Source organism: Microcebus murinus, chromosome 11 (assembly GCF_040939455.1).
Source record: "Microcebus murinus isolate Inina chromosome 11, M.murinus_Inina_mat1.0, whole genome shotgun sequence".
NCBI classification, from domain to species: Eukaryota; Metazoa; Chordata; class Mammalia; order Primates; family Cheirogaleidae; genus Microcebus; species Microcebus murinus.
Window position 1 is genome coordinate 7632811 of NC_134114.1, and position 14420 is coordinate 7647230.

General features: G+C 38.6%; 1 protein-coding gene across 1 annotated transcript in view; it reads left to right on the top strand.

Annotated features, from left to right (window-relative positions):
* The window catches only part of MARCHF6 (membrane associated ring-CH-type finger 6), a 79631-nt gene that overhangs the window by 11949 nt on the left and 53262 nt on the right, over window positions 1–14420 (top strand). The window contains exons 2-4 of the mRNA XM_012791143.3: window positions 5352–5448; window positions 6481–6554; window positions 10207–10350. Coding sequence (XP_012646597.2) covers window positions 5352–5448; window positions 6481–6554; window positions 10207–10350 — 315 coding nt within the window. The remainder of the gene's footprint in view (window positions 1–5351; window positions 5449–6480; window positions 6555–10206; window positions 10351–14420) is intronic.

The window sequence follows — 14420 nt, forward strand, 5'->3', positions numbered from 1 at the left end:
CATTTTATTGTAATTTTAATTTGCATTTCCTGAATGACTTGAACATTTGTTTTGTTTGTATTCTTCCTTTGGTGGAGTATGTGTTCAGATCTTTTGCCTTTTGTTTGTTTGTTTGTTTAACATTGTTAAGACCCAAATTAGTAAGTAGGACAAGGAACTTGAAGAGATAATTCTTAAAGAAATAGAGCTTCATAAAATGTGTAGAAATGTTCAGCTTGGCTAGTCATAAAACTACTTTTTAATTAGCTGCCATTCTACTTAGTTCTTTTTTATCCTTATAATTCATTAATGTGTTTTACTAGAGGGAGCAGTCTACTGTACAAGTGGGAGAATATAATAAAGTTGGAGGAACAGATAGTAAAAATAACTAGAATATTGGCATTATGAAAAAATAAAACATTCACTATCACTTGATCACATGATAAAGGTAGTTGGGGAGGAAGTATGATAAGATCAAATGGAGTACTCTTTTGGAACTGGGAGTTACATTTTTAGTCCACATTTCCTGACTTGCTTTATAATTTACTTGGGTCTCAGTAACTGCAGTGGAATCAGGTTTTGGATGTGACAATTCAGTAATATCCCAGATCGCTCGCATACTATTTTCTATTTAGTTCTGTGTTGCCTTAGATGTGTTACCTTACCCCCCCCCTTTCAACACCCAGTTTCCCAAACTATGAGTATTAGGATTCAATGAAATAATGCATTCAGAGTGCTTAAAACTCTGTCTAACGATGCTAGGCACTAAATAAAGGGTAGTTTTTACTGTCAATCAAAAAAAAAATTTTTTTTTGATACTTTTTGTTTTGAGGGAATGTCTATAGTCTTTTTAAATGCCTTCATTAAAGGTCCTAAGTACATTATACCAAATAGGAATTAAAAGACATGAAAGATCAAATACCAGTTAATTAAGATTAATTTTGAGAATAAGAAAACATCAATTTGGATTTATTTTGAGGAGATAGAACAAAATTAATTTTCCTTTCCTTTATCTTCCTTTTTCTCCTAAGACCCAATTTGGGGGTGGGGCAGACACTACAGTAACTTAAAGATTTTTACTCTTTTGTCAGGTCTGTGTAATGTTGTTAATGGAAATAATTCTTTATTAAATAAATGATCATTTTAATAGTTTATAAAACATTTTGACTTAAAATCCTATAGCAATAGAGAAATGCATATTAACCCATTTATTAGAATTATTTGTGTTTCATGATACAGTTGGCTAAATGTGAAAATAGGTAAAAGGAAGATTTTTAAGAGTTATTAATTACTGCTTGGGAATAGTGGTGTGTTAGAAGTCCCTTTAGGATGTTATTTTCCCACTAGAGGCCTCGTCTGCCATTGTTTTCCTATAATCAAAACTATTTAAAGTAACAAATGGATTAATGCACTTGTTCTTCCTCTTGAAGAACTCCTTGAAGAACAATTTTGGAAATATTTATTAATTTCACTTAAAAATAACACACCCATTGTGTGTTATTATAAACACTATTTTTCATGAAAATAACTATATTCTAGACCCCCAAAATTGGTGAGAAAAGTGGATGTATTTTATATTTGGTTTAATGGGAAACAGCTGGATTTTTTTCCATCTGTGCCTGCATTCATTCTTTTATCTCATATATTCTCCAGAGAACACCACTGTAAAGTGGCAAGACAATGAGGGTAAAAAAGAAAGTATTAGTGTTACTATGAAAATAGTTTTGAACTTGCAGTCTCTGAGTGAGCAACTCTGGACCCCAGGGATCCCAGTTCTCTACTCAAGGCCAAGAAGAGCCCCAGGACTTGATTTTAGAGATGTGTTTGCTTAGTATTGTGTTTGTTGGTTTTGTTGTTCAGAAAAATGGAGATCTTCTGAAAAATCAGTGTCCAGGCTAATACATGTGTGTCTCCATCTCTCTAAGAAGAGAGATCTGGCATCTCTGCCCCCCACATCCCCTCTACCTGAGTTCCATCACTTGCCTGCTGGCCATCCCCTTGGGTCCCTGGGGTGAGTGAGCATTGCCTCTTACGGGAGAGTGCTCCCTGGAGTTTGCTGCTGCTTTGCTCTATTCTGCAGCTTTCTCAAGCCAGCAGCTTTCTCAGGCCACATGGCCCTTGGTGGGGGAGGTGGGGGAGGTCTGCATTGTGGGGTAAGCCCACCAAGCTACCAACCAGCTATATATATCTATATAGATATCGTTCCTCCTATCGTCCTTGCATCTCACAGGCGGTGGTGTGTCAGTAAGGGCTATCCTTGCCCTACCTCAGTCCATATTCAGTGGCCAGCCAGTCACCTCGTTCCTGGAGAGCGATGTGGCAACTCTCATTCATGTTAGTGTTGGTGTATGCCTGCTTTCCCCACCTCCACGGTGTCCCTTAGCTGCGACGCTCTACTTCCTATTTCTGCAGTGAAGGGCAGACTGGGGAGATTGGACCCTAAGTCTGGCATCTATCCATCTCTACTCATACCCATCCTGCCTGGTAGACCCCACAGTAGCACTTTCTGTCTCAAAAGTTAATCCATCCATGGGCGTCTCAGTACTCTGCAGTGATGTTGTGAATGGCTTGGGAGTGCATTAAGCTACCTAGATAACTGGTGATTCTAGAGCTAATACACACCTGTGGTGGCCAGTGGTCTTGGTGATTGTAGGTAACCTAGAGCAATTGCATGCCTGTCCCTATGGCACTTTTAGATGACAGTCGCAGTGCCTACCCTGGTGACCACGGTGACAGGAAATCTGGGTGATGAAGAACCTCGGTTCTCTTCGGTTCTGCAGAGAGATCCTGATGGAGTAATACCCCATCCAAGGAAGGCAGCAGGTGTGCAAATTACTCACTGTGAAACTGCAGCTGGGAGGGCAATGATGATAATAATAAACAGGACTCTTCTAAGGCCCTGTAATTGGAATGAGTATACTTTAAATCCTTTTAAGAAGGATGTATTGCAGGGCAAGTCTGGTGCTGGCAGCCATGGTAAACCCAGTTTCAATGCCGTGTATTGAGTTTGATGCAGATATTAACAAAAATATTTGTACTTGGATCTTAGGCTCTGCTTAGGGTCCACCCTGAGGAAGTATCCACCCCTTGCCTGTGGGCACCTTATGAGCTCTTAGCTGTTTCTCGGGGTGGAAGCACACCCTGGGAGAAAATTACAGTGTTTAAATGGGGGGTGCAGGCTATCTGGATATCGCTGGTGGGAATCATGGAACAGGAGAGTGGTTCTGTTTTATGATGGAACTTTGAGGCGGCGGATTAAGTAGGACAATGGGGGTGTCAATATTGTGTAGCCAGGTTTCAAATCTTGGGCCAGTGTAAGATGGACCAGAGTGAAAGCTTTTAACCAAGGATGTTTTCATTAATTAAGGATGAAGGTGGTGAAAGTGGGAGGTTTAAAGAGGTTCAGGTCCTGTGTAATTCTGACCCTAAATGGTGACAATGCTGATCCACTGGCAGATTCTGGAAAACCAAAGTCCTTTGGATGGTGGTAGGAGAAGGTTCTGGTTCCAGAGCTGAAATTGTAAGGCACCTGCAATGCAATCTGTGCTTCATGTGACTCAATACAGGCAACCTCCGCTGGTCCCATCATGGACAGGATTGATTGATCATTGATAGTTCTTCCATGGGTGGGAATGCTGCGTGGCTTTTCTATGTTGATGGAGAGATTTGCCTAGTTAATTGGTAACAGGGAGACTAGCATGCTAACCAGTAGGTGTCACTGAGTGCTCAGTATCCTTTAGTTTAGACAGGTGGCATTGAGCCACCAGAGATTGAGCAGCCAGCCAATTAGGCACTCAGATCCGTTAAATCTATTAGTGATGGGGGTCAGGATTGCAGTTATTTCCCATTAATGAGGAATTTCCTGTAAGGGAGCAGGTCAGAAGCCTTCATTAAGTCCCTGTTCCTTGTGCACACTGTTCATTCCTTCCTCTTCCCCCCTGCCTTGGCCACTTGGGATTGGCAGTTGACCCAAATGGGTAGCTGAGAAGACCACCTAAATAAAAGTTGTAACTAGGTTTCCCTAAGTAGATCTGCGGAGAAACTTTAAGGAGCCAGGGAGTGAGGTGCAAAGGATCAGTTGCTACTGTGAAGGATCATTAGGGGTTCCTCTGCTGTGCTGTGTCACAGGCCACTGTGGGCCACTCCAGGCAGGAAGACAGATGTGGCCCTAGTGCTCCTTGGTGCTGGGCGTGAGGGGCGGGCTGCGGTCCTCTGGCGGCAAACCCTTCAGCCCTGGGCTTCTGTCCCTTCTGCTTAACGCAGCCTATGGCTCACCACTCTGTGGCCTGGCGCCCTCATGGCTTTTGGGTGTCCTCGTTCCGAATCCTTAGCGAGAGAGTGCGTGTGCACACATATGCGCACGTACGCAGCTGTTGCTTTCTAGCTCTAGCTCTTTTGTGGGGGTGTGATGCGAAAGGGGTGTTTATTGTGCCTGCCTGCTACTGTTACAACGTTAAGTTCTCTGATGTGTTTTTGTGGGGTTTAAACTATTAGGACTTTTAACTGTTAAACTGTTAGAGCTGGAGTTTAAAACTGTTAGGACACTGGCGGGGAGTGGTAGCTCACGCCTGTAATCTCAGCACTCTGGGATTGCTTGAACCCAGGAGTTTGGTGCTGCGGAGTGCTATGATAGGGCCCACTGCACTGCCTCCTGGGCTACCGAGCGAGACCTTATACTAAAGCACACATGCACACACACACCCAATGGTGACCTGCTTTTGCATATTTCTGCTCAGTATTTGTTAGTTATAGGAGAGTGCAGTTTTAAATAAAACCAACTGTTCCTAGTATTTTCAACTTGGATTTATTTACAGAGCTCTTGTTTAAAGGAACGACTTATATTTTGATACATTATTTAGGGTTTTATTTATTTATTTTATTTTTTATTTTTTTAAAGATGGGCTCTCTATAGCCCGGGCTAGAGTATACTGATGTCATCATAGCTCACTGTAACTTCAAACTCCTGAGCTCAGGAGATCCTCCTGCCTCATCTTCCTAAGTAGCTGGGTCTACAAGTGCATGCTACCCCACTGGGCTAATTTTTAAAAATACAGATGGAGTAGAGACAGGGTCTCCCTAATTTGCACAGGCTGGTCTTGAACTCCTGTCCTCAAGAGATCCTTCTGCCTCGCCTCCAAAGTGCTAGGGATTACAGACGTGAGCCACCGGGCGTGGCCTATTTAGGAAAGTTTTAGTTTCAGATAATATACTTGAATATCATCTTAATCACAATTTTCAGTTTTCCAAGCTATTGATTAATGTTTTGCCAAGTGATAGATTCTTGCTTTAGCATGCAGTATTTGAGTTTTTGGTTGTCTGTTGTCATAAAAGTTATAACCAAAGGAAATTCAATTTTTGTTTTTCATTAACAGACATTTGTAGAGTGTGTCGCTCGGAAGGAACACCTGAGAAACCTCTTTATCATCCTTGTGTGTGTACTGGCAGTATTAAGTTTATACATCAAGAATGGTAAGTCATACTTTTATTTTTTAAATTATTATGAATACATAACAGTTGTATATCTTTAGGGTACATGTTATATTTTGATACCAGTATACAATATGAAGTCATACTTTTAGAAAATTGTTTTAAGTCTGAGCTTTAGTTTTGTCAGAGGGATCATTTCAATAACTTTTATCTATCATTAGTTATTTTTAAAACTTTTATTGTAAAAATTCAAACCTTTGGAAGATAATTTTTCCATAATTCTTAAAACTATGCTTATTACTTTGATACACTATCTTCCAGGTGCATGTGAGTACCCTTTTGTTTATTTCTACCATGGAGAGCTTATTTTGTCCATTGGAAGTGTTATGGTTTTCTAGTTTTTCTTGGCATACCTAATGGCTTACATTTATGAAATGCTTTGTGCCAAGAACTTTTCTTAATGGTTTACACATCTTTTTTTTTTCTTCTTTACTTTTTTTTTTTAATTTTTATTAAGTCATGTCTAAAGAACTAAATGGTTTACACATCTTAACAGTTTACACCTCATGTAAACCTCATGTTACACCTCATGTAAACACCTAAATGGTTTACACATCATTTAATCCTTACAAGAAAACTATGAGGTGAAGTATTATTATGCAGATGAGTAAACTGAAGCATAGAAAGGTTAAATAACTTGTCCTAGGCCACACAGCCAGCCAGTTAATGGCAGAACCCGATTCAGACCCAACCACCAGGCATCATTATTATCAGACCAGTATTAGAACTGATGTTAATGCTTGGATATTCTTTCATATCCATTTACCTTTGAAGACATTACAATTTAGATTATTTGAACCTTTTTGATAGTAGAAATACATATTGTTTTTATCTTTAGCTGTTGTAGTTCTATACTTAGAAATCAGTTATAAAAAGTTAAGAATATTCTATATTTGAAATTGTAAAAGCTCTGTGATATGTAACGTTTTAATAAAAGCAGAACATAGTTTTCAATGAAACCTTAATGTTTCTTTGTTGTTAACACTAAACTTATGAATGTATTTGTAATTACAGCTTAGTTCAGTGGCTGAAACACAGTCGAAAAGAATACTGTGAATTATGCAAACACAGATTTGCTTTCACACCAAGTAAGTTCTTTAGAAGTTTTCATTGCATTTTCTTGGTTATTACTATCAGTATTAAGGTGTTTAAGCAATTTTAAAGCACCTATTTTTAACTTGTCTTTGATAGTAATAGGAAGTATTGCTCTTCTATTTAGGAAAATATTTTAAAAACTGTATGCCATCTTTTAACACATACATACACGTGTGTGTCTGAGATTTAATTTGTAGGGTGTTTTTTGTTTTTACTTTTAATTGTAGACAAGTTCAAACATATGCAAAAGTATAATGGGTCCACATGTATCCATCACTTAATTTCAACTCAGGGCCTGTCTTATTTTACCTATGCTCTCATTCTTCAATTCTCCATCCTTTTTATTATACAACAGTCTCATGATTTATAATTTATTTGTATATATTTCATTATGTATTTCTAAAAAGCAAGGATTCTCTTTTAAAATCATAAATATAAGGCCTGGCACGGTGGCTCATGCCTGTAATCCTAGCACTCTGGGAGGCCGAGGCAGGGTGGGCAGATTGCTCCAGGTCAGGAGTTCAAAACTAGCCTGAGCAAGAGTGAGACCCTGTCTCTACTATAAAGAGAAAGAAATTAATTGGCCAACTAATATACATAGAAAAACTTAGCTGGGCATGGTGGCGCATGCTTGTAGTACCAGCTACTTGGGAGGCTGAGGCAGCAGTACTGCTTGAGCCCAGAAGTTTGAGGTTGCTGTGAGCTAGGCTGATGCCATGGCACTCACTCTAGCCTGGGCAACAAAGCGAGACTCTGTCTCAAAAAAAAACCCCATAAATATAATACCATTATCCACCTAGAAAAATGAAGAGCAATGTTGTGATTTCATCAAATATCCAATAATGTTCAAATTTGGGCTATCTTTTGAGTTAGAATTATATAGGTTATAATAATAAGTTTTAATAATAATAATTATAATAATAAGTTTTATAACTTATAATAATAAGTTTTAAATATTTTTTTCCATGAGACTGTTAAGCCCAATATTGCCTGCCCGCCCTCCCTTCCTTCCTGCCTTCCCTCCTTCCCTCTCTCCTCTCCTCTCCTCTCCTCTCCTCTCCTCTCCTCTCCTCTCCTCCCCTCCCCTCCCCTCCCCTCTCCTCCCCTCCCCTCTCCTCCCCTCCCCTCCCCTCCCCTCCCCTCCCCTCCCCTCCCCTCCCCTCCCCTCCCCTCCCCTCCCCTCCCCTTTCTCTCTCTCTCTCTCTCTCTCTCTCTCTCTCTCTCTCTCTCTCTCTCTCTCTCTCTCTCTCTCTCTCTCTCTCTCTTTCTTTCTTTCTTTCTTTCTTTCTCTCTCTCTCTCTCTTTTTCTCTCTTTCCCTCCCCTCCCCTCCCCCTCTCCCCCTCTCCCCCTCTCCCTCTCTCCTTCTCTCTCTTTCTCTCTCCTGGGCTCAAGCAATCCTTCTGCCTCAGCCCTCCTGAGTAGCTGGGACTACAGGCATATGCCACAATGCCTGGCAAATTTTTTGTATATATATTTTTAATTGGTCAATTAATTTCTTTCTATTTATAGTAGAGATGGGGGTCTCACTCTTGCTCAGGCTGGTTTTGAACTCCTGACCTCGAGCAATCCTCCCACCTTGGCCTCCCAGAGTGCTAGGATTACAGGCGTGAGCCACCACGCCCAGCTAAGCCCAATTTTTCTGAAGCTTCTTCTAGTAAATATTTTGCAGGTCTTTAAAATTTTATTTAGAATTCCTGTACTTATTGATTGAAGAATCCAACTCCAGCATTCTAGGCATAAGGAACAGAAAGTGCAAACTTCCTGCGGTAGAAAGCGGCTTGATTAGGCATGTTCAAAATCAGATGGAAACCACTCCAAATAGAGTGGAGCAAGGTGGGTGGGGTTGGTAAGAGATGGAGTGGAACAAATGGGCAGGGTCCCAGTGGGGTAAGTCCTAGAGCCATGGTCAGAGTTTGAGGCTCTTATGAGTGAAATAGGGAGCCATTTGAGGTTTCTTAAGCATGGAATGATGGGATGGGATAGGATAGACTCTTTAATTGTGGTGGTAGTTACATGGATCTACACTATACATGAGATAAACTGCATAGAACACACACACACACACACACAAACCAGGTAAAATCTGAATAAGGTTAATGAGTTGTACCAATGGCAATTTCCTGGTTTTGATATAGTACTATAGTTATTTGTGATGATACCATTGGGGGAAGTTTACATCGCACCTCTATATATTTGCAACTTCCTGTGAATCTATATTTCAAAATAAACAGTATCATTCAATATACAGATGAATTCAGTATCATTCATCTTAAGTAAGTAGAAGACTACTATACTGGTAAATTTTTAAAAATTTGAAGCATAATTTTTCTTTCTGGGATCTCAGTACATTGCCCTCCCCCTACAAAGGTTTTTTTTGTATTTTAGTTCTTTTTTGAAAGCACCTTGAGCTGCTCAGTATAAATGCTGTAAATGAGTGTTAGTTTCATTTTGTTTTTTTTGAGGAATATAAATGATTAAAGTTATTACGTTTGCACTTTTGGAGCTTTATATTCATCACCATCAAAAAAATGTCAATTCTCTTATTTTGTGGTTTTTAATTTCTGTAGCACAGAAAGGCTCTATAGCTTGTTAAAGTTTATAGAAAACTGAGACTAAATAGTTGAGTATTTTTATGAAGTGCAGTTGATAGAAATACTCATGTGGGCTTTTACTTTGAGGCTAATAAAAGCTTGTTTTGTATATTTTAATTTTCATTTGACATGTGTTTCCCTCATCTTTCTCAAAAACTCTTTATTACTGGTTTAATTACTTGCTCTTGTATACCTAATAGCCTGTTGAAGTCAGTGATCTGTGAGTGTGTTGTAAAAAGTTGTCATTTGTTAATTGTTTATTGTTTATAGGTGTGAACAATTTGTGATCATGCTTTTACAAATTTTAGATCATTGGTTTTAAAACCTTATATATATCATAATTCCTTGTTTAGGCTTCACTGGAGAAAGAGTTGTTCTTCCTGTATGTTCTTTCTGAGTTACTTATGGTGGAGCTTTTTAATAGCATTAGTTTTTACTGGAACCATTTTAGAAGGGAATCTTTCTTTTCCTGAGTGTATTGAACCAATTACATTTTGCAGAGCAGTGGGAAGATCTGAGTTAATCATTTGAAATTTTAAATATTATGCTAAAATTGGGAGGGTGGCTGACAAATGCCATTGGGTTGTTTGTTCCCACATGAAGTGGCTCTGCTGCAGGTTATTGTGCTTTTTGACTACTGTGTCTAATGCTTATATTTGGGGGGAGTTCTTTTTTGATGACATGCCATCAGCTTCATCTTTTGCTCTTGTTTGCTTTATCTGATCTTTTATAATAAATTTGAGAAACCAGATAATTTTACTGTTTGGATGCTAAAATATGTGGTATAAAGTTCATGGCTATGAGTGAAGGATGTGAAGAAATCTTTTTCCTGCTCAGAGTCCTTTTTTGGGGTTAATTTTCACATTTCACATGTGATTTGCCTCATAAATGATTTCTTGGGTAAATGTAATGTTGTAACTATTTGATTCATTGTTTTTATAGGAAAAAAGTACAATTCAAATATTAAAAGTTTAATTCATGCCTATTTTATATTTATGAGTTGAGCTATTTTTAAATCTTCATGAAATTATTTGTATTTATTTCCTCTTATAGTTTATTCTCCAGATATGCCTTCACGGCTTCCAATTCAAGACATATTTGCTGGACTGGTTACAAGTATTGGTACTGCAATAAGATATTGGTTTCATTATACACTTGTGGCCTTTGCATGGTTGGGAGTTGTTCCTCTTACAGCATGTGAGTATTCATGCCTCTGGTTGGAGTTATTTAAACATTGTGTAGCTATTTAATATTATGAAGTAATATTTCATCATATTATTGTTTGAATGATATTTAAGTATTTGATATTTTAATATCATATATTAGGAAAGCCTCATTTAGAAAACATTTGTCTGAACCCAACAATGAGTTTTTTAATAGGTCAGGTTTTTTTTGTTGTTGTTGTTTTTTTTTGAGACAGAGTCTCACTTTGTTGCCCAGGCTAGAGTGAGTGCCGTGGCATCTGCCTAGCTCACAGCAACCTCAAACTACTGGGCTCGAGCAATCCTTCTGCCTCAACCTCCTGAGTAGCTGGGATGACAGACATGCACCACCATGCCTGGCTAATTTTTTCTATATATTTTTAGTTGGCCGATTGATTTCTTTCTATTTTTAGTAGAGATGGGGTCTCGCTCTTGCTCAGGGTGGTTTCGAACTTCTGACCTTGAGCGATCCTCCTGCCTCTGCCTCCCAGAATGCTAGGAATACAGGCGTGAGCCACTGCGCCCAGCAATAGGTCAGTTTTTGAATGAATGTGGGAAAGAAAAACAGTGTAACAGAGCCTAATAATGAAAGTTCATGAAAGAATTAAAAAAGCAAAATCAAACCATAATTGTAAGAAACTCAGATTTTATTCTTTGAAGTATACTAGAGCTTTCAAGGACTGTATATGGATTCTTTCAGGATTCCCCCTCCCTCTTTAAAAAATAGTTACATATCTAATGATCCTGAATAATTGGAAGGCTCATCTTTCAGATACAGGAGGCTTTCTGGGAAGTTGGTATACTAACCAACCCTCTTAGGTAATCCCTTTTGGGTTCTTTGTTCTTAAAGACATGGAGAGAATTAGATAGTATATGGATGGCAGAGTATATAGATATGATTCCTCAGAGTTAAACAAGATTTTTGATTTACTATAATTAATATCCTCATGTCTCCGTAAAATAAAATAAGCTTGATCACCTGCGAAAATGAGAATCTTGGGAAATACACCAAATAGCAGAATATAGGTCTATTAAAGAGTGAATTAGTGAGTTAGGAGGTTAAGCTAAGGGATTCTAGCATGTAACTCAGAGGGACAAGTCATTGCATGTATGAGAAAAAAATATTGTGAGATGGAGGCTATATCCAGTTGTTAAGTATCTGTCTAATAAGTAGTTCCACAATGTAAAAGAGAAAAGGAGATGAGGAAATGATTGACCTCTTTTAGATTGAAAGAGAAAGCTGACTGTGATAGAAGAAAAAGTCATAAACTAGACACATTCTCAAGGTTTCCAGAGCTGGGTAGAATGGTGATGGTTATAGAGGTATAGAGATATGCTATCCTTCAAGATTATCCTACAAAATAAAGAATATCAGACTGGCTGGCATCAGACTTAAAATTAGCAACATTGAATGCTAGAAGACGTTCAATGTAAATTTGACATGGTTTTGAGCCTAAAATTCTCTTCCTGCAAATTGTTCTCAGATGGAAGAACAAAATATAGATGGTTCAATAGGTGTAAGGGTTTGGAAGTTTACCACCTTTAACTTCTTATGAAAAAATTGTTTGAGAATATACTTCACTAAATGAGCAAGGAATCAGAGAGAGAAAGATGTGAGAATCAAAGATAAGAAACAAGTGCTTCTTTTTTTTTTTTTTAAGGGAAAGTTTTACCCTGTTGCCTGGCTAGAGTGCAGTGGCATCATCCTAGCTCACTGCAACCTCAGTCTTCTGGGCGCAATTGATCCTCCTGCCTCAGCCTCCCGAGTAGCTAGGACTATGGACGTACACTACCACGCCTGTCTAAGTTTTCTATTTTTTGTAGAGATGGGGGTCTCACTCTTGCATAGACTGGTCTCGAACTCCTGACCTCAAGCGATCTGTCCACCTTGGCCTCCCAGAGTGCTAGGATTACAGGCATGTGCCACTGCACCAGTCAACAAGTGCTTCTTATAGCGAAGTCTCAGTTATTGTTAATTCTACAGTAATCAGTAGTTCTTAATAGCCTGGAACTAAAATTCCACATGATCTTAAATTGGGAGAAATTAGGAGGGAAGGATAGAAATGAAAGCTTTTTAAGTTGATTGTCTTATTTGTTAGTGAGACTATAAGTTATAGATAGAAAAATAGGATATAGCTTATACATTAAAAATATAGGGGTAACCAGAGTCCAGAACTAGACCCACACCTGCATTGTTACCTGATTAACAACAAAGGCACCACCGCAGTTCAGTGGAGGAAAGATAGTCTTTTCAGTAAATGGTATAGCATCAATCGCATGGCCATAGGGGAAAAAATGACCAATCGTTACCTCAGCCTGACACAAAAATTAATTTGAAACGAATTAAAAGCCTGAACGCAAAAGGTAAAACAGAAGAAAATATAGGAGGATAATATAAGAGAAAATATTGATGAATTGGACTTAATTAAAATTAAGAACTTCTGTTCATCCTCAGACACTTAAGAGTGACAGGCAAGCCACAGAGTAAGAGAAGATAATTTGCAATACACAGATCCAACAAAGGACTTGTATCTGGAGTGTATGAATCAGTGAGAAAAAAGAAAGGCAACCCAGTAGGAGAATGGGCAGAAGATCTGAACAGGTGTTTCTGGAAAGAAGATACCTAAATATAGTAGGCCCCCCCCATATCCACAGGTTTGCAGAACTTGAGTACCCATAGATTTTGGTATCCAAGGGTGGTTCTGCAACCAATTCCCTGCAGATACCAAGGGATAACTGTAGCCAATAAACATGTGAAAAAACACTAAGCGTTTTTAGTGATCAGGGAAATGTGCAAGAAAAATGGTTAAAATTAAAAGGACAGTGCCAAACGTTGCTTAGGATGTAGAGTATCTGGAACATGTATACATTGAGCGCAGGTACTGTATATGTTATAACCACTTTGGAAAACTAGCAGTATCTACTAATGCTAAATACTACAAATAGCTTATGATCTAGCACTTTCATTCCTGGGAATTTAGCTTACAGGAATGAGGGCTTTCTGTCTACTATAGAACATGCTTAAAAGAATGATCACAATAGCTTTAGTAGTTAAGAATTAGAACCAGTCAAATACCTCTTAACAGTAGAATGGATACATTGTGGTTTATTCATACAATGCAATACTACCAGTGAAAAAAGAGCTGACTATTGCGACATGGAATAACTTGGATAAATTTTGCTTCTTTGAGAAAAAGAAGCCAGGCACAAAAGAGTATGAATTGTATGATTGCATGTATGTGAAATGTAAAAACAGGTCAAATGCATTTATAATGGTAGAGATCAGAATAGTGATTACTTTTTGCAGGGGCTACTGACTGGGTAGGAGCTTGAGGGGGAGTCTTGAACATCTTGATCTGGGTGGTAGTTACCTGGATATAAACATATGGAAGAATTTTTCCAGCTGTACACTTGAGATTTTTATAAAATGCACCTTAATAAAAATGTAAGATAACTTGGCTGGGCACAGTGGCTCATGCCTGTTATCTGAACTTTGGGAGGCTGGGGCAAGAGGATCACTTGAGGCCAAGAGTTTGAGACCAGCCTAGGCAACATAGAGACCCCTTTTGTACAAAAAATAAGAAAAATTAGCCTGGCATGGTGGTGTGTGTCTGTAGTTCCACCTACTCAGTATGCACTTAGGAAACTAAGCAGGAGGATGACTTGAGCCCTGGAGTTTGGAGGTGCACTGAGTTATGATCACGCCACGGCACTACAGCATGGACAACAGAGTGAGTCCCTATCTCTTTAAAAACAAAGAGAAAAGGAACAAAACTTAAGGGTAACTGTTAGAAGAATAGAAATAAGATAATCAATTTTCATCCCAGGGAGTGAGAGAAAGAAACAGCAAACAAAATTTGGAAAGTTCAACCAAAGGCAGGAAAGAAAGGAAGGGAAGGAAGAGAGCTGGGAGAAAAACAATAAAAAATGAAATTAAATACATCTGTACTCATAAGGTTTAAATTTCTCTATTACAAGATAGAGCCTCACAGTTTATGTACACATAAAACTGTTCAACTAAAAGAGATAAATACAAAGCAGCACAAGTTAATCCTAAAGAGGTAG